Source organism: Arvicola amphibius, chromosome 12, assembly GCF_903992535.2.
Source record: "Arvicola amphibius chromosome 12, mArvAmp1.2, whole genome shotgun sequence".
In the NCBI taxonomy this organism is placed as follows: Eukaryota; Metazoa; Chordata; class Mammalia; order Rodentia; family Cricetidae; genus Arvicola; species Arvicola amphibius.
In genome coordinates, this window is record NC_052058.2 from 24,813,893 (window position 1) to 24,833,665 (window position 19,773).

The window sequence follows — 19,773 nt, forward strand, 5'->3', positions numbered from 1 at the left end:
AACACCTCTACTTCCTTGCAAACCCCCAGTTACCCCTCCCCAGCCACTGTTCTGGCTGCAGCTCTGATCTGGGCACCCCTACTAAGCTGGTCATATCGCTAGATCTCAGGCCTTCATTTCCTGTCAGGGAAAAAGACCAGATGGGTGACTGGAGGCCAGTCTCAGAGGGCCAAAGGAACTAGACAGTAGGCCCACTTAGTCCTTGGCTGGCTGCAAGGTGGCTAAGCCCTCTTGTAGATTTGCCAGATGACCTTGGCTCTCTGGATCATTGGGTCCTCATCTGTAAAATGAATGATAGATTGTGGAGTAAACTACATGCTCGTCAGAGGCCAGGAATCAAAGAGGTGGGGAATATAAGGCAGTGGGAAGATAGAGCCACAAGCCTGCTGGGTCTCATGAGATTTAGCTTCGTTCCAACCAGGATGGAGAGGTTGCTGTGCCAGGAAGCAGCCAGTGCTCACTGAACTAACAGAGAGGATATCTGTTGGCTGCCATACTGACTGACCCAGGCAGCTCACCCCCATCCCAGAGCCTGGCTAGAATGGGGATGTGGGAATGGGCAGCTTTTAGTGAAGATCAGTGTCACACTTTTCATGAGTTCCAGGAGCTTGTTAGAGCACAGATTCTGTGGCTGCTGCGGGGCCCAGTCACTGGGAAGGCACAGAGCGAGCTATCGCTGACCTGATGACCTCTGGCAGAAGGTGGCTTGACCAGTCAGAACACAGGCTCTGCAGCTAGCCTTACATGGATGGGGTCATAAGGAACAAGGGAACACTGAGAAAAGACTGTGGCCCCAGGAAAATCAGAGCAAGATACCAGCCTCTGGGGAGCAAGGATTTATTTGCACCCCCCCCCGACAAGAATGGGGAGAGAGTCTGGTGGTGGGGGGACACGGTTAAGGGACACAACCAGGTTCAGAGTCCAGAGAACCCAGTTGCACCCGTACCACAGGATCTGTCTGGAGAGGGAGCACAGGCATGGGCAACTCTGAACAAAGCCAGTGTCTACTCCACACCCTTCATGAATTCCAGGAACTCTGTGGAAAGAGGACCACGTATGGGTCAGAGTTAAGGCCCGGGCAGAGGGTGAAGAGCAGCAGATTGGTCCTCCCACCCACTCACCGTCATAGTCAATGCGGCCGTCATTGTTCTTGTCGCCGTCCTTCATGAGCTCTTCAATGTCGTCTTCTGTGATGGTCTCCCCCGTAGCCTGCAGCATCATCTTCAGTTCGTCCAAGTCAATGTAGCCGTCAGCATTCCTACAGGGAGGGCAGGGGAACCTCAGGGCTCAGGAGAAGGCGGAGAAGGCGGGACCCCACCCGACAACCCCAGGAGGCAGGGCAGGGACATTGCGCAGGATGGGAGATAGACTACGTGGTATCTAGCATGGGATCTGAAACTCCTCTTTCCTTCCTTCCTTTTCCTTCCTTTTTTTCTTTCTTTTTTCCTTCCCTCCCCCCTTGTTTTGTTTCTTCAAGACAAGGTTTCTCTGTGTCTCTGTGTAGTCTTGGCTGTCCTGGAACTCACTCTGTAGACCAGGCTGGCCTTGAACTCAGAGACCCACCTGCCTCTGCCTCCAGCATGCGCTACCACTGCCCGGCTGAGACTACCCCTTTCTGCTCTCTACTTGAGTCAGGGACAGAAGCCAAACACGTTCTCACTTGTCAAACATGCGGAAGAGATCTGACAGCTCCTCCTCAGACTTCCCTTTGCTGTCATCCTTCATGCACCGAACCATCATTACAAGGAACTCATCGAAGTCCACTGTGCCGCTGCCTGTGGGTAGACAGCAGGGCCAGAGAGAGGACACGGTTAGCACCAGGCAGTGCCCTCCCACACCAACAATAGGGCTAGAGTGTTCATTTGCCCTCTCTTATTTGAGGCAGAAGCTTGCTCTATAGTTCGAGCTGGCCTGGAGCGCCCTATGTGACCCAGTCAGACTGACTTCAAATTCTCACAGCCGTACTGCCTCAGCCTTCTTGGGATTACAGGCATGAGCTACTTGCCAAGTTTCTGGGTGAGATGTTTAAGATCTGGAGGCCTGTGTGTGAAGACTGGAGTGGGGGAGGGGCTCACCATCCTCGTCCACCTCGTCAATCATCTCCTGCAGCTCCTCAGGTGTGGGGTTCTGGCCCAGCATCCTCATCACCTTGCCCAGCTCCTTGGTGCTGATACAGCCATCCTCCGCACCCAGGACAAAGATATCAAAGGCAGCCTTGAACTCTGTGTCCAACGGCAGGGTGAAGAAATAGGATCAGCAGCCAGGACACTAGAAATCCAGTTCCAGGGCCACCAGCAAACTGCCCACTTCCCTCCAAGAGTTCTTGAAGTCACAGCAAAGAGAACCCTCAGACTATGACCTCTAATCCCGGGTTCTTTCCTGGAGAGGCATCCCCACAGTCCCTCCACCTACCCCACTGTTTCCTCAGTGGGAGACACTTACCATTCTTCTGTTCTTCTGTCAACTGCTCTACCTAGAGAGGAAAAGGGAACTCAGGACCCAGACTCAGGCCTCAGGAGAGACTGCTGGAGAGACTGACCCATTCCAGGTGGGAAGGAGGCGCGCACTCCCAGGTTACAGAGGAAGTCCTAGGTCCTCCTTTCCTGGGCCCCAAACCCAAAGGTGACCCAGCTGCTCTTCCAGAGGCTAGGCTAGAGGCCAAAGTGACTGGCAGGCACTGCTTCCAGGAGCAAGGTGTCCTGAGTAACAATAGTCATTGACCATTCCATGTCCTTTAGGTCACCCCAATGAAACCTAAGCTGCATGGCCTTAGTTAGAGACAGCTGTCCCTCAGGTTGAGACAATAAAACTGACGTGAGGGTGAGGGAAGCCACCCACTGTAACCTGACCAGGGTGGCTGGCCACTCAGCTATTTTTAGAGGACAAAGTTAAACCTGGTGATTGTTCTGGGGACTTTGGTATGCGGGGGTGGGGGGTGGGGCAGTGTTATCTGCCCCCCTGGCCTACTGGTGCTGCCTCAGGAGCCAAAATTAGTCCCCAGCCCCGCCAGGCCTTGTATGGGCACTGGGTGGAGGGATACCCCCCCCCCACTCCAGCTCCACAGACTCCTACAAGTTAGGCAAGGATACCAGCTGCAGCCCTTCCCAGCTCACAAGAAGGGCCGTATTCTGGGGGTTGGGGGAGAATTCCCTGCAAACAGCTGTTTGCTAGGATTTTCTTGTCCTAGCAAACAAGGTAGAGGGTATATCAAAAGCCTCTCAGGGTCCCGAGGAGATTGCAGACTCTTGGGGTAACGTCCTCTAGTCCTGACTCTTACCACCCTCCACGTCTACCTAAAGCTCTGAGTCTGCCAGAACTTACAAATAAGAACAAGGTTTCAGCTTTCGTTCCCTCTCCTACCTCTCCCCAGGCCTGGATCTTCTAAGCACCTTCTCCATCCCAGAATTCACACTCTGCAGCCCTCCCCACAGTTGCTTCCCACCTCCTAAGGCCTCTTCAGCCAACTAAGCGCCTAGAGCAGGGTGGCAGAACTGAGGGAGACAAGGACTCAGAGAGACAATGAGGAAGGAACAGAGACGGAAAGACCTTGAGGAAAAAAGACCTGAAGAATAGAAACACAAATACAGAGGTGGAGCCAAGACAGTGACAGACTAGACATTAGAAGCAGAGGGGACACAGGATGCTAGAAGTTGAGACCACACCCTCTAGCCATCCTGACAGCCCTCTTCAGACTCGAGACTTCTTCCTTTCCTGCACCATCCAAATGTCAGCCCCACTATTCCTTTGAGGGGCTTAGCTACAGATGTATGGGGCCCCCGTCTCCCATTCTGAGCTGAGTAAACTCCCAATAGGGCTACCCACCCCAACCCTTTTTTTAAGACTTATCTCGCACGCACCGCAGCTTTGTAGATGTCATCCATGCTGGAGGCAGTTCACAGGACAGGCTACTGGGGTTGCCAGCCTGCCAGCCCTCAGCCTGGGCTTAAATAGCCCTGCCTCCCTCCACCTCCTGCTGCATTCCCAGCCCAGCCCACCACTGCCTGTAATATCCTCCACCCCCTCCCCTGGTCCCTGTAATCTCAGGCTGGCCAGAGTCCCTGCATCCTCTGCCTGGGCCAGGATCTGTGAAGGACCGCAAGGACCAGGTCTCTTGCCATCTGTTCCACAGTGAATTCTCAAGGAAAAAAAAAAAAAGCTAACTTATTATGTTTATTTATGTGTGCGTATAGAGGTCAGAGGATATCGTGCAGGAGGTATCCATTTCCTCTACTACCTAGATACCCAGGACTGAACTCAAGTCTCAGGCTTGACAGCAAGCACCTAAATGAGTGTGTGTGTGTGTGTGTGTGTGTGTACATGCCAGCTCAATAGCCCCAGAAAAAATTTCTTGGGTGAATGAAAGCATGGAGTCCAGGCCCAGATAGGAAATTCGAAGTAGTGGGATCCAGGCCAGTCAGGACCTTAAGAACAGTTCAGTCTTCTACATAATCATAGAGGTGGGTGGTAACACCCTCATTTTCCAGATAAGGAAATAAGAAGCTTTCAAGTGGACAGTGACTGGCCTCAGATCAGGCTGACGAGAAAACCCACCTTATTTACAGCTCTTGGGAGTGGGTGACATGCAAACAAAGACTGGCAGTGCAAGCCCTGCCTAGAAAAGCCTATGTGATGTTCAGAGCACAACATGAACCTGGTAGGGGAGAGTCAGCCAGATCTGCTATGCCACACCTTCTGTCCAGTATTCACTTTGGACTTCAGGCTGCTGTGCTCTGTGATTCAACAAGTATTCCTCAAGACCCCTATCGCTATCAGGATTCTCTTTCCTCTTCCTCTAGTTGGGTCACCTCTTCTCCGGCTCAGTCTTCCCCATGGTTAATAAGGTTTTCTCATTCAACCACTGAAGCTTTGTGTTCAGGGCCAGTCTGTATCCCCTCAATTTGAGCTCTTGCAATGCAGAATCACCACATTTAATACTCCATCACTACATGAAGCAACAGACCACGAGTATCAGAGAGTCACTCTGGTCCTTGCTCCAGCTCTAAGTCCAATTCTTATCGTCTTCATCTTGCTCTTGCTACACAGGGAATGAGCCTAAAACAGCCAGGCGAGACCTTATTGATGTTCCCTCTGGAAACGTAGACCAGGCGAAGCAGACTGACTTCAGAGAGTTCAAAAGGCCCCCCGGCCTCCGTTGCCAAGGGCGCAACGGATAATAACCACAACTGCCAGAGAAGAAGCTACATAGCTATAGAAAAAGCCACTGGGCAAGCCCACGGGAGCTACGCATGCGTGCTATTGGCCGGCCCGTCAATCACGGGCAAGGGGCGGGGCGAGGGCGCGAGAAGGCAGTGGGGCCAAGATGGCGGCGCGGGAGCGGGCGGGGGGCGGCGGGGGCCGGGGGCCGGCGGGACGCTGACCCCGCCCCCTGCTGCTGCCAGTCTGCGCCGGGCGTCGGCAGCGGCGGAGCCCGCAACATGGCGGCGGCGGCGCTCAGCTTCGGGCCCGAGCGGGAGGCCGAGCCGGCCAAGGAGGCGCGCGTCGTGGGTTCCGAGCTCGTGGACACGTACACGGTGTGCTGGGGGACGTGGGCACCCAAAGCGTGCTTAGCGCCTGGAACCCGGAGTCCAAGTCGGGGGCTCGAGGAGGGGTCAGGGTCGCACGTCCGTGAGAGGGAGGAAGGGTCTGCGGAAGCGACGATGGTGCCCTAGAAATGGGGTGTTGAGGGGAAAGGGCTGGGTCGCATAGGTCCCAGAGGAGGTTCTAGGGCGGGGCGCGTGGAGGGGTTTGGGGGGGAAGGAGCCGTGCTGGAGGAATCCGAGGGTAAAGGAGGATCTGGGGAGGAAGGGGTGTGCAGATGAGATGGAGTCCCTCTAGATCCTCCAGGCAAGGAGGGATGCCAGCCTAAGAGATCTTGATTAGGGAGTCTGGGAGGAAGGGGACTCGAGAGGGGTGGTCTCATAGATGGAACCGGAGGAAAGGGCCAGGGATTTTCAGGCGGTGAAGGAGAGGGGGCGGATCTTGGTCTGCAACCCCACCCCCACCCAAGCCTGTCGCAGTCCAGATCAGCCCTGCGAAGTGAGGAAGGGGTATGGGAAAATGGGCCCTGGGAGTCTGGGGGCGGGAAAGAATTGGACCCTAGTGGTTGAGAAAGGAGAAGTTACCTCAGGGCTGAAGTACAGGACCTACAAACCATAGGGGACTTAATGGCTTAGGGAAGAGAGACCGTGAGCGTCTTTTACGTATCCTTGTAGGCTACAAGGGAGGCCCGACAAAAAAGGAAAGTAGTTTTGGTGATGGTGTTAGAAGCCCTCTTGATCTGGATAGGTTTGGATGCCAGGCTGCCAGGTGAAAACTTGTTCTGTGGTGGGGGCTCATAAAGCATCTCCCCGTCTCCTTGTCCTTTGTTCCCAGGAGGGTGGACAGTGGTAAGGGCCTTGGCCCTGCCTATGCCTCACCCCATTGGCTCCCATGCTAATACCGCATCCTGAGGGCTATTCCCCTAGCTAGCTCTTTCCCCAGCAAGGAAGGGGAACTGTCTCGGTGGAATTCTGGCTGGTGGCTCCTTCTGGAGCAACAGGCTGGTGCTGGAGAAATGGCTGCCTCTGGGGGTCAGAGGAATCAGCCTAGTTGACTGATCCCATTCACCGTTTCCCTGCTTCGCAGGCAGAGGTGGGAAGCTAGGACCATGGAGCTTGCTCATCTAGTTAAGGGATGAGGTCACTCAGCTATGACTAGCTGCAATCAGTAGAGGTTCATCCCCCTCCCCCCCAAAAGCTCTTCCTTTTCGGGGCTTTGTCCTTCCTCTGAGTGACAGGGAGCAAGGTGGTGATCATCATTTGTCCCTGGGTGTGCTGCATTGGATGTTATTAACATACCTGTCTTTTGTGTGGCATTAGGCCTGCACAATCATTTCATATTTATTGCTTTACTTGATCTTTAAGCCTTCTAGGTTTTAATATGGAGGAATTGAGGCCCAGAGAGAATTTAGGCTCCCAGTCACTTACATAAGCTGCACATAAGCCACACCCAGGAAATGGGATAGCCAGATTTTTGAACCCAGGTTTTCTTAACCACCAAAACCGTATTGTCTTCTGATTGGACCACTGCTGCCCCTGGGAGTGTGGTGGTGCCTCCAGCTCCTGGTTCAGCAGCCTAATTCAAAACCACAGCCAGAGGGAAATGTCGGCTGAAGGCCTGCTTCTAGGATGGAGTCAGGGTACCTGGAAAGGTTCATAGCAGAGACACCAGTGCTGCCAAACCCAGCTCTGCTCTGTGTCCCTTACAAGGGACAGCCTGCCTACCACTCAGGTTGAGGCAGGATGTAAAAATCTCAGTCGATGTTTGAACCAGTCCCATTTCCATTCCTTGCTAATAATCGAAGCACAGCTTGACTCCAAATCTCACAGGGCTGTGGGGGAGGCTAGGAAGTCTGGGCCACCACTGCTCAGTAGGGGTCAGGTGCACACTGGATGCACAAGGAGCCTGACTCTGGGTTTTTGGGGAGGGGGTCTGGATACTTTGCAGCTATTGTGGGGGCAGGGTTGCCTAGTCACAAGGAATCATTTTTTTCCCTTTAGGTTTATATCATACAGGTTACTGATGGCAACCACGAGTGGACAATCAAGCACCGTTATAGTGACTTCCATGACCTGCATGAAAAGGTAATCTTAAGAGCTGGGGACCTGTTTCTCAGGGCTTAGGGGCTTGAGGATCAAGTCTCCATTGTGCTACACACTAGTTTTAGGGTAAAACTAAAATAGCACGTGTGTAGAGGTCAGAGGACAGCCTTGAGCAGTCATTCTCCTTCCTCCACATCGGCCCCAAGGCTTGAACTCAGCTCATCAGATTCAACAGCAGGCACATTCACCAGATGAGCCCTCTCTCTCATGGGGTTTATAGCAGACCAGTTCCTTAATACGTCTAGGAGTCCAACCCTAGCATGAGACTGTCTAGATTAGTATGTTTTAATTTTGATTTTAAAATTGCTGTATTCCTGAGGAGAGCACAGGCTTGAACTTGTTTCACAAAGTATATTTTTTACTCTTTGATAACGGATTGAGATTATATTTTTTCCTTTGCTCTTAGACAGAGCTGCTCTTCTGAAGGATTTTTTTTACAACACAAACTCCTTTGGTTTTTGAACTTCAGGGGGCGGCCATAAGCACTACTTTTCCCAATGTCCCAAAGACCAAAGACGGACTTTCTCACTTGGGATTGTATTAGTATTTCCAGTACCACTTAGATTGGAAGAGGCCACATTCCAGGTGCCCTAGCTGGAGCACTCACCCTGGCACTGCCGCCAAGAGTGGTTGTAGAAGACATGATCCTTGCCAGCCTGGGGCTGACATCCAATATAGAGCTACTCGGTCTGCGGTTGATGGGCTTGTGTTTTCTTGCAGCTTGTTGCAGAGAAGAAAATTGACAGAACTCTCCTTCCACCCAAAAAGATAATTGGAAAGAACTCACGAAGCTTGGTAGAGAAGCGGGAGAAGGACCTGGAGGTGTACCTCCAGACCCTCCTGGCCACCTTCCCTGATGTGGCCCCCAGAGCTCTGGTCCACTTCTTGCATTTCCACTTCTATGTAAGTTCCCTTGGGTTCTCAACTTTGAGGAGAAACAGACTGGACCCTGGCTCTGAGGTTAGAACGTAGAAGAGCAGAGTCATGTTTGTGGGTGGGTTTGTGTAAATAAGACTGGCTGCTTATTTTCTTCTACTACAAGGCATTTTGTTTTGCAAAAACATCTCTTGATTTTTAAGGTAGATTTCTCTCCTAAAGGGTGGGGATGGACAGGAAAGAAGTGCAACCTGGCCTCGACACACTGTTGGGTGTGGGCTGAGGCTCAGTGCCCGTGCGGGAGTTAGTCATTCTCGGATTTTAAGGTTATTTTATCTTTAGTGTTGTACATTTGTGTGGGGTGTGTACATGTCAGTGTAAGCACCGTGTAAACCAGAGAGGATGTTGGGTCCCTTGGAGCTCAAGTTACAGGAGGTTGTGAGTCACCCAGGGAAGCGAATCTGGGTCCTCTGTACGTGCAGTTTGCTCTTTTAACTGCTGAACCATCCTTCCAGCCTGGAATTAGTCATTTTTAATTAATGAGTTGCCATCATAGGGCCCAGGTTAGATGGCTCCACTGCTGGCTTCATAGAGCAGCTCTACTCTCTCTCTGCATAGATAACGAAGTACTGCCGCTGACAATAAATCCTGCTCAGCAGAGGGTTCATCTTATGTGGCTGCCCAGAACTGTATAGCAAGACTGTGCCTCAAGAACAATAAAAAGTAAAAAATAATTAAGTTGTCAGACCGTAAGAAGGGTAGTCTAGCAGTGTGAAGCCAAAATATCAAAAACCAGGGGTAGTTTACTTCTGAGAATTTATTCTAAGGAAAGCTAAGGCAACTGTAAAAGGATATGTGAACAAAGGTCATTACTGCAAGATTTGGAGCAAGATACGGAAAACAACACAAAGAATGGTGGGAAGAAGTTTCTTTAAAAAAAAAATCAAGCCACACCAGGTATGATGGCACACACCTGCAGTTCAGCACTTTCCAGACTGTAGGTCAAAGCCGGCTGTCTTGAAAATTCTCCAATTCTCCATAGTGACACAGGCCTTTATCCCAGCAGCCAGAAGCAGGCAAATCTCTTGAGTTTGAAATTAACCAGGCTACATGATAAAACTCCTGTCCCCAAACAGACAAACAAAACAAAAAAAAGTGGTCAGCCTTGCGACTGGTGTAGCTGGTGTATATTATATTGCTGGTGTAGCTGTGGACCTTCTGCATGTATGAGAGGAACAAGTCCTTGCTGTTCAGGCACACGCCTTTAATCCCAGCACGGAGGTGGCAGCAGGTGGATCTTTGTGAGTTCAAGGCCAGCCTGGTCTGCACAGCAAGCTTCAAGCCAGCCAAGGCTACATAGTGAGAGTCTGCCACCCCTCCCCCTCCCACACACACAACCCAGTATATAGATTAGGGTTCTAGTTTTATAAGAGAAAGGTCACATTGATGGAGTTGTCTGTGAAGAACTATGTGGATAGTCTCTTTGAGAGGTTTTCTGATGACATATCTACTATTTAATTATTTTTTCCTTAAATGATGAAGATGGCCTTGGCTTATAGGAAGTACCTTCTTTAAAATAAATCTTTCTTCTGAAACAACAGAGTAATACTCCAGAATCTTTTTTGGAATACTAAATAGAGCCTCGAGATTTGGAATTTGGTGATGTCACAAGCTGGAAGGGACCAGTTAAAATGTGTCTGTATACCATCTGTTGCGAATGTCTTTTTACATTTCCTTGAGTAAGAATAATTCTCATTCCCTATGTGAGTCTGTCAGATAAACTTCACAAAACTTCCATTTTCTGCTGAAGAATGAAACCCGATAAACATCTCTTTGAAAGTATAATTTGTTGCTTAAGACTGTCTTTGGGGAGGTTTTCCTAGCTACTGCAGGTTTGCCCACCTCTGAGCCACGAAAGGCCTAGTATTCTTTTTAGTTAGACTTACCTGCCATAGTTCTGGCGCAAGCCTAACTCTGTGGTTCAGGTTTGAGGCATGGCCTCAGAACTTTTCGGACATATTTGGCATTATTGACATGAAATATATGCATAGATTAAATAAATGTGAGAATTTTAAAAGTAATTAACTTGTCTTTAGATTAAGATGGGTTTCTCAGCCATGGTGAGGGGCACTACTTAGCAGCATCCCTGGCCTTTATCCAGTCTGACTAGCACTGCCCTTCCCAGTCCCATCCACTCCAGTTCTGTTCTCTAGAGGAGACAATGCCCATCTTCTCATGGTGGGGAGGTCTTCCTTTCAGTTTAACTTGGAACCAACACAGTCTTAAGAGCACTGTCAATTTTTTCTGCAGGCGGGAGCTCTCCAGGGAATCTTTGTCTTAGCCAGTATCTACGTGGGGATTGTTGCAGATACATCTGTCCTGCGTGCTGACATTGGATGAAGTGGGGGTATCCAGGGAACCCTACTTGGTTATGGTGTGGACTACTTACATTTTATTTTGTTGAGTTGAGACAGGCTTTGACTAAATAGACGAGTTGGCATAAGATTTTCCCACAGCCTAGGGTGACTTTGAACTTGCAGTTATACTCCTGCCTGCTTTTCCTCCTGAGTACTGCAATTACAGCAGATACCGACCATACCTGGTTTTGTTATGGTTGTTGTTGTTCTTTTCTGTTTCTTTGGGGAGAAATACTTTTAGACTGAGATATAACTCACTCACTATGAAGCTCACTGTAGCCGATGCACAGAGTTGTGAAGTGAGCACTGCTGCGTTGACTCCAGCACATCATCACCCACAGTCCAGCCCTGTCCCTTCCTTTCCCCAGCCCTCTGAGTTTGCTTGTTCTCAATGTTTTGCATAAGTGGTTCATATAACATATAGCAGTTTCATTTATTTCTAGGATCCATTCATGTAGCATTAATCTTTTGGTCCTTTTATGACTAACATATTCTTTGGATATACATTCAGAAATTCCTTTCTAATCTGATTTTGAATTCCATGGTTTGAAAATGTTAAATGGGGGGGGGGCTGGAGAGATGGCTCAGAGGTTAAGAGCATTGCCTGCTCTTCCAAAGGTCCTGAGTTCAATTCCCAGCAACCACATGGTGGCTCACAACCATCTGTAATGGGGTCTGGTGCCCTCTGCAGGCATACACACACAGAGAGAGAATATTGTACACAAAACAAACAAACAAACAAATAAATAAATAAATAGAAAATGTTAAATGGGAAACTCCAGAAGTAAACAGTTCCTGAGTTTTAGACGTTCCATTCTGAGCAGCGTGGAGAGCTCTTTCATAGGGTCAGCTTTGTCTGGCGAATCACACTGTACATACATCACTTAGTAGGCTACCATCTCAGTTGTCAGATCGAGTGTTACAGTACTAGGTCCAGGTAAATCTGATTTTATGTGATAATAGCCCAGAGCACCTGAGTCACGATGCTGGCAATTCAGATATACCAGAATATAGCCATGAAGTGCTTCCTGTAAGTGGAAAGGTAAAAGTAGAAGATATGTTGAGAGACCACATTACATAATTTTTATTAAATTTTTTTTTTTTTTTTTTTTTTTTGGTTTTTCGAGGCAGGGTTTCTCTGTAGCTTTGGAGCCTGTCCTGGAACTCACTCTGTAGACCAGGTTGGCCTCAAACTCAACAACATATTATTTTAATAATTTTAGAGTATTAATGTTTGGCTCTGCCTTCTCTTAGATTAGACTTTATCATGAGTATGCGTCTGTAGGAAAGAGCGGTATGTGAACTGTACGGTTTAGGGTTTTAGAGCGTGCCCTCCATGACTAAGGAGGGACTGCCATACCATCTTGTGTTTGTCCTTCATCCCTGTATCTGAGATAATGAACACATTGTAAGGGCTCCAATAGACAGCTGAAGCCAAGCCCCAAGTCCCATGCTGAGCCCTACCTGTGTTCTTTCCTAGATGTGCTTGTACAAATCCGTTGTTATTTCTAGTCTGAGTACTTATGTGTTCTAACCATAACCTTTTCAGTTGAAGTATCACAGCAAATCTAGCAGGACTTTCTTCTTCACAATTTACTGGATAGAAGAATCATTTTTACTGTGATCTTAGCTAATTTATTTTCCTATCAAATGAGAAACTCTTTATCTTTTCTCTTTGGGAACCACTTCAAGACTTGTCTTGGGCATATCAGAATCCCTGCATCTCTACTCCCTCATGTTCGGACTGTTCTGTCTCAATACTGTAGTAGCCAAGATGACTGTTAATGACTAGCAGTCTATTAAGTGCTGAGTGTATTCTGTAGATATGCTGAACAGAGGAACAACTCGTGCTCCAGGTGGGACAGAGTAGACCGCTTGGAGAGTTCATGATACTCAGAATGGTGTGCAATTTAAAACTTAGGAATCATTTACTTCTGGTATTTTTCATTTAACATCTTTGGACTGTAGTTGATCATGAATACCACAGAAAATGAAATTGGGTAAAGGGAACTGGGGGAGACTGCTGCAGAGGTTTTATGTACGTTTGTGGTATACCCAGAAGAGGAAGGTGAGTTATATAATAACTTGACTTTTTAAGGAACCACCAGATTCTTTTCCATTCTTAGTCACAATGCGTATGTTCCATTTCCCCACATCCTAACCTGCCATTGCACCTGTCTTTGTTTTATCTAGCTGTCACAGTAGGTGTGAAGTAGCTCCATTGCACCTGTCTTTGTTTTATCTAGCTGTCACAGTAGGTGTGAAGTAGCTCCATTGTGGTTTTCTGCTTGCAGTTGCGCCGTGATTAATGATGCTGAGATTTTTTTTTAAATATACCTATTGGGCATTTATATCTTTGGAGAAATGGATTTAGATCCCTTGTCTATGTAACATTAGGTCTTTCTTTTTTATAATTTTGTTGTTGTTGTTATTTTGATTTTTTGAGACAGGGTTTCTCTGTATAGCTTTGGAGCATCTCCTGGAACTTGCTTTGTAGACCAGACTGGCCTCAAACTCAGAGAGATCCTCCTGCTTCTGCCTCCCAAGTACTGGGATTAAAGGCATATGCCACCATTGCCGGGCTTATAATTTATTTTTATTTTGTTGAGTTGTAAGAGTTCTTTATATATTCTGGATGCTAAACCCTTATCAGAGCTGTGATATACAAATAACTTATGTTTTACAAAGGTTTTTTATTTTGTTTTTAACTTTTTAGTATATTCCACAAAGGTCATTTTTTGTTTTGCTTTGTTTTTTGGTTTTTCAAAACAGGGTTTCTCTGTAACCCTGGCTGTCCTGAAACTCACTCTGTAGACCAGGCTGGCCTCAAACTCCCAGAGATTCCCTGACTGCCTCCTGAGTGCTGGGATTAAAGGCATGCACCACCACCATCTGGATTGTTTTTTTTACTTTTTACTTTCTTTTTTTTCCTCCCTTCTTTCCTTTCTCTCTCCTTCATGTGTGTGCTACAGATCAAACTTCGGGCCTTTTATATACTAAACATGGACTACCATTGATCTGTACCCACAGCTTTTCATTTTGTTTTATTGTTGCTGTTGTTTCTTAGGATATGGTCTCTATGTAGTCCTGGCTGGCTTAGAACCATAGAGAACAAGCTGGCCTCAAACTCACCATCGTCCTGCCTCAGCCTCCTGAGTACTGTGATTATGGGCATGTACCACCCACTTGGCTTCCTTTACTTGATAATATCCTTAAAAAATATTTATTTATTTTTATTTATGTTCATGGGTGTTTTGCCTACATGTATGTCTGTGACCATGTGTGTACAGTGCCTATGGAGGCCAGAAGACGGGTCAGATCCCCTGGCACTAGAGTTATGAACAGTTGTTAGCTATGTGGGTGCTGGGAATTGAACCCTTGTCCTCTGTAAGAGTAGCAACTTTTCTTAACCACTGAGCCCTTGATAATATTCTTTGAAACATACATATTTTAGATTTTGACAAAGTTTATTTTTGGTATATTTTGATCACTTACATTTTTTATACCGTATCTGAGAACCCATTGACTAATTGGTATCACAAAAAAATTATATTTTCTCTTATATGTTTTGTTTTTACATTTAGGACTTTGATCCATTTCAAGTTCATCTTTGTATATGGTAAAAAAAATATAAAGTCCAGTTCGATTCTTTCATTATTTGGATTTAATGACAAGGGAAAAAGCATTTTCCTCCCCAACCAACCCAGAACTGGGGAATTCCAGGGGTGAGGCAGCCTTTGTTTCCTCCTCCACTGGATAGCTGTGCTCCTCGCTTCCTGGACTCACAGTGATAGACCCCGTCCCAGAATGTTTAGAGAAGTTCCAAACTCAGCAGAATGCAATCCCATGGATAATCATAACCAAGATCATCCTGAAGCAGGTCACATCACAGTGGGCTTGGAGATAGACAGAGCCCCGTCTGTCTCCCAGGCCTGCTTGTTTCAACCAGTTCATCCCAAGTCAGTTATTTAACTTTTCTGTGCCCTATTCTGTTTTGTGATCTGGAAGGTGGTAGTCTGGGGGCTGTTTGGAGCCTGCCTGAGCTTTTACAGTGAATATCTGAGGCTTAGAAAAGGAATGGGTGTGGCTGGAGAGATGGCTCAGAGGTAAAGAGCACTGGCTGCTCTTCCAGAGGACCTGAGTTCAATTCCCAGCAACCACATGGTGGCTCTAAACCATCTGTAATAAGATCTGGTGTTCTTACATGCAGGAAGAACCCTGCATACATAATAAATAAAAATCTAAACAAAGAAAAAAAGAAAAGGGATGGGTCAGGGCTCACCGCATGTCACCATGCTGGGCTGCTTTGGTAAGAAAGATAACTGAGTTCCCTTCAAAGGTGAGGTGTATATCGTTTCCTTATTTTAAAGCCACTTGACTGTAACCAGAAAACAATTTTTTTAAATTTGAAATGAAATTGTTGACTATCTTAGTGTTGGCTTTAGACCCATTTTATTTTTATAATTTGTTCTAATTGCAAAGGGCTGAGATTGTGAATGATAACAACCCTGTTTGGTGTGTTTGTTTTCAACTTAGAGTCTTGAAGCTTTTTAAAATTTATATGTGAATTCTTCAGTGGGGAATTTTCCTTAAAGTTGAATCACATATAATATGCCTGACTCCTCTAGACAAAATACAAGGCCCCTCCAACTATAACACAGTGTATCCAGATCACACCTGGGCGATGGTCTCAGTGCCATGTAATTCCTGCCCAGTTAATGTCCACTGACAGCCACACTGCTTTAACATGAGCCAAGCAGAGGTGGCAGGGACTAGCGAGGGGTTTCTAATTGAGCGTCAGATCTGTATTTGGGGGTACACTTACAGCTGGGCTTCGTGAGTAGGCAGCTAAAGTATATCTACGTATACTTTATAAATAGCCTACGTAGTCCACATGGTGTTGAGGTACAGCCCAAAGAGGCCTAACTGAGGTAGAGGCCTGACTCTGTGCCCTTTGCCTTCAGATGCAGCTTGGCCAGAGGAAATTAGTGCTTTAGGTTTGCAGACTAAGAAATATCTAGATCCCTCTGGTTCAGACTCTCTCCTGAGGTGAAGGTCAGCCTGAGGAAGCCAAGTAGAAAGGCCAACAGTGTGCTCTTCCTGTGTGGAGTGGAAAGAAATACTTAAGAGTTTGCTTTCGAGATTCCTCAGAAGTTAAAGCTCTTGGCTCTTGGTAGCAGCATTCTCTGGGTCTTCTGGGAAGCCCAGCTCTGACCCTTAGCAGGGCTGTCGTCCAGCGTGACTCTTTCTCTTCTGTCCAGATCAACACCAGTTGCCCAAAGAAATGTACCATAGGAGGTATATTTCTGCTGGCAGTGGTGACAGGGCAGGAAGCCCTTTTTTTCAAGAGCCTTCTAACAGGCTCCTTGTGTCTGTACAGTGGCCTGTGGAGTTGAGGTTAAATGTAGACGAGCAGCCCCTGGTACCTTAGCACTAGGAGGTCTGGCTATAGGAGGATAGGAAAGAAGGCCATGCTTCTCAGAAGTGCGTGGGAGACTTGCTTGTAGGCCATTCCAAGCTTTTCCTTGACTTTGGATCCTCACAGCTGCCAGGGGACACTCATGGGCTTTAGGAGGTTGTAAGAGTCTGAAGTTGCGCTTCAGAGACCCCGTAGCCTCTACTGACTGGAACCCTGTTGCTCTGTTAGCCTCTTACATTTTGACCTGTGCGCTAAGCTCTCTGAAGTGCAGTGGCTTATCTTCTCTCTCTGGTGAGGTGGGAAAGGAACGATTCTTACATATAAACTGAATTTCAAGCAAACTGTATATGCACAGCTTTTAAAGATCATGAGGTCAAGAGAAAACTGGGATAATATTCTTACATTCTTAGAGTGAAAGAAGAGATCTCATAGTCACAAAGGCAAAGAATTAAAAGTTAAACATAAAAATAAAAAACCTCACTATGTTAAGAAAACCACCTTGAACAAAGGACAAACGTACATACAGGCTGGAGGAAACGATTACTACATATTCCCAGCTGTAAGATTGCTATCGTGAGCTGGGTGAAGGGCTCATAGCTCCCAACTACTTGGGAGGCTGAGGCGGAAGGATTCTGAATTTGAAGCCACCCTGTTAAAACAAAATAAAACAAAAGGTTGTCTGCTGTGGTTCAGGGATAGAGACCCCAGATTCAGTTCCTGGTATTTGAGGCGGATAGCTGTGATGTATAAAAGATTATACGGGTGCTGGAAAGATGGCTCAGTGGTTTAGAGCACTGCCTGCTCTTCCAAAGGTCCTGAGTTCAATTCCCAGCAACCACATAGTGGCTCACAACCATCTGTAATGGGATCTGGTGCCCTATTCTGGCCTGCAGGCCAGGCAGACCACTGTATACTTAATAAATAAATAAATCTTAAAAAAAGAGGATTATACGGAAGAGACAAACAACTCAAGAGGTCACAGGAAAAGGACACCCTGTCCTCTGCCACCTGGTGCTTTCTGAGTCCCATAACTGCATAAGAGATTGCATGTCCTGGTAGCAGCAGTGTTCCTGTGAGTTGCGAGGGGCTTGTTTACAAAAAGACCTGTGCACTGCTGTCAATCAGTTTAATTCTTACCTGTGGGAAGTGGGGCTAAATGTTTTGGAGAGTGTCTCCAAACCTCATGATTGTTTTGTTACTTTTTCTTTTTAGATTTTTAGTATTTCATGTGTCTGAGTGTTTTGCTAACGTGTGTATGTGTATGTGTGCCATGCCTGTGACTGGTGCCTGAGGAAGTTAAATTCCCTGGAACTGGAGTTACTAATGGTTGTGAGCCATGTGAATCTAAACCTAAGTCCCCTGGAAGAGTAGCAAGTGTTCTTAACCACTGAGCCATCTCTTTCCCTACAATTGTTTTGAGTGCAGAAGCAATTGGCTGTGTTCTGAGAGGACCAAGATCAAGTGCTCGAGTGTAGCTCTGCTGGTTTATAGTCATAAAGCTGGAGCGTCCACACGTTCCTCCTGTGTTTGCTTGTTTGTGTAACAGCATCTATAGGGTGGCGGGAGGAGTCAGTGAGCCAGGACCTACCTAGTACTTTAGTACCTAGTACTTTAAGTAACACTGACTGCTGTGACTTAAAACCAGCATGTTAGCTGTTAATGTTCTTACCATGTGCTTTGTGTCGTTTGGAACACCCTTGCTGTATCTTTCTAGTGACCCTGGGGCTTTGTTGTGCTGCTGTGAATCTGGGAGACTTGAACGCAGGAAAAAGACATCCTTCCTTCCTTCCTTCCTTCCTTCCTTCCTTCCTTCCTTCCTTCCTTTTTGTGTGTGTGTGTGTGTTGTTGTTGTTGCTAGGATTAAAGGCCTGTGCCACTGCAACCGCTTAGTGTCCACTCTTTGAAGAAACATTTGACCTGAGAGAAGGTGGAAGTAGTCATTTCTAGGGAAAGTTGGTGCCGCAGAGTCATGTATTCTATTAGTCAGGGCCTTTTTTTTTTTCCCAAAAGAATCAGGATTTCTTCCTGCCGCACCCTCTCCTGGGATCCCCAAACTTAGTAAGGAAGCTACTGATTCCCCCAGCCAACCCTTGGCATAAGTCAGGCTTTGTTGGCCCCTGGACTGCAGCCCACTCAGCTAGCGCCTGTGCAGACTTGCAGTTGTTTTTGAGGAAACACTCAGCTTTCCATATATCTGAAAACAGATCCCTTTCTAAACTTCTTTAAAAAAAAAAAAAAAAAAGATTTTTGGTGTACAGTGTTCAGCCTGCATGTACACCTCACGCCAGAAGAGGGCGCCAGATCTCACTGAGGATGTGAGCCACCATGTAGTTGCTGGGAATTGAACTCAGGACATCTGGAAGACCAGCCAGTACTCTTAACCTCTGAGCCGTTTCTCTAGCCTCCCCCACTTCTAAACTTCTTCCTTCATTCTAGGTTTTCTCCCTCCTTTAGTTGTTCTCTATCTAGAAGCTGTGTCCTACTTGTTGCCTGCAGGCTCTGTGTGGTCTAAGATAGCTATGAATGCAACCCAACACAAAACAGTAAACTTACTTAAAACATTATGAGATGCTTCTTGTGATTGTATTGTTATTACTTGATTGTGCAGTTCTCAAGTATGAATTTTGTTGGTAAGTGTCTTAATTGCAGTGTCAAAAGATCGGATACTCCTGAGATCTAGAGCTGACCCTATAGGAGCGAAGTGAGTGGATAGCAGGGACTGTGCAGTTCCAGCGATGGGCAGATGGACTTCTAACTGCAGGGTTTGTGTCTCCACAGGAAATAAACGGCATCACTGCAGCACTGGCTGAAGAGCTCTTTGAAAAAGGTACATAGCCATTGGCTCTTGAAATGCTGGGGGCGTTGCCTAGTGCCCAGGGTGGCACTGAGTTTATATTAGATCCTAGCCACCTCCTTGAGGTGTCAAGTCCTTGGCCCTGGTCCCCAGCCAAGTCTACCCACTGCTGGCCCTGTAGGTGAGGATCCCTCATGTTTAAGATTCTCTATTATAATTTTACTATTGCGGGGTATGTGTATGTGAGCACATGTGTCACAGCACACATGTGGAGACAGAGGACAACTTGGTAGAGTCAGTTCTCTCCTTCCGCCTTTATGTAGGTTCTGGGGATCAAACTCAGGTAGCCAGGCTTGTGTAAGGTGAGTGCCTGGGACTCACCTACGTCTTGGGATCTATTCCCAAGTCACACGGGGTGTTGAAAGGTGGCTGGCATGCTGCCATCTTGCACCTGATTTGTCCTTGCTTGAAAGTGTTCAGACCGCAAGTAGAAGCCAATCTTGGGTCATGTTCATATTAACAATTAACAGTAGTAGAATGAGCACGCCCCGCCAGCAGGCTTACATTTAGCATCTTACTGCCTTCCCTGGGGTAAAGGTAAGGGTACTAGTGGTCAGAGGTTCGGAA

General features: G+C 47.2%; 2 protein-coding genes across 6 annotated transcripts in view; one reads left to right on the top strand and one right to left on the bottom strand.

The window, feature by feature from the left end:
- Positions 1-924: 924 nt before the first annotated feature.
- Positions 925-4,679, bottom strand: Tnnc1 (troponin C1, slow skeletal and cardiac type). Of its 2 annotated transcripts, none has more exons than XM_038349917.1 (6): positions 4,552-4,679; positions 2,443-2,473; positions 2,076-2,222; positions 1,661-1,775; positions 1,122-1,258; positions 925-1,036 (listed from the first exon to the last, which is right to left on the bottom strand). In XM_038349917.1, the coding sequence occupies exons 1-6, from the start codon at positions 4,645-4,647 to the stop codon at positions 1,005-1,007; spliced, it is 558 nt and encodes a 185-aa protein (XP_038205845.1). In that variant the 5' UTR covers positions 4,648-4,679; the 3' UTR covers positions 925-1,004. The 2 variants fall into 2 exon arrangements, with proteins under 2 accessions (XP_038205845.1, XP_038205846.1); XM_038349918.1 differs by lacking the exon at positions 4,552-4,679 and adding an exon at positions 3,858-3,977.
- A 666-nt stretch (positions 4,680-5,345) lies between these two features.
- Positions 5,346-19,773, top strand: part of Nisch (nischarin) — a 34,885-nt gene continuing 20,457 nt past the window's right edge. For 3 of the 4 annotated variants that reach the window (XM_038349000.2, XM_038349001.2, XM_038349003.1), the window contains exons 1-4: positions 5,347-5,531; positions 7,539-7,622; positions 8,361-8,543; positions 19,131-19,179. In XM_038349000.2, coding sequence (XP_038204928.1) covers positions 5,436-5,531; positions 7,539-7,622; positions 8,361-8,543; positions 19,131-19,179 — 412 coding nt within the window. In that variant the 5' untranslated portion in view covers positions 5,347-5,435. Of the gene's footprint in view, positions 5,532-7,538; positions 7,623-8,360; positions 8,544-19,130; positions 19,180-19,773 lie in introns of all 4 variants that reach the window. The other variant, XM_038349002.1, reaches the window with a different exon arrangement.

Coding starts and splice junctions, on each gene's coding strand:
- Tnnc1 (XM_038349917.1), bottom strand. CDS start 4,647: ATGTTGTGCTCTGAACATCACATAGGCTTTTCTAGGCAGGGCTTGCAC. Junction 1,259..1,660: donor CTCTTCCGCATGTTTGACAA/GTGAGAACGTGT, acceptor CCCTCCCTGTAG/GAATGCTGACGGCTACATTG. Junction 1,037..1,121: donor CGGCCGCATTGACTATGACG/GTGAGTGGGTGG, acceptor CTCTTTCCACAG/AGTTCCTGGAATTCATGAAG.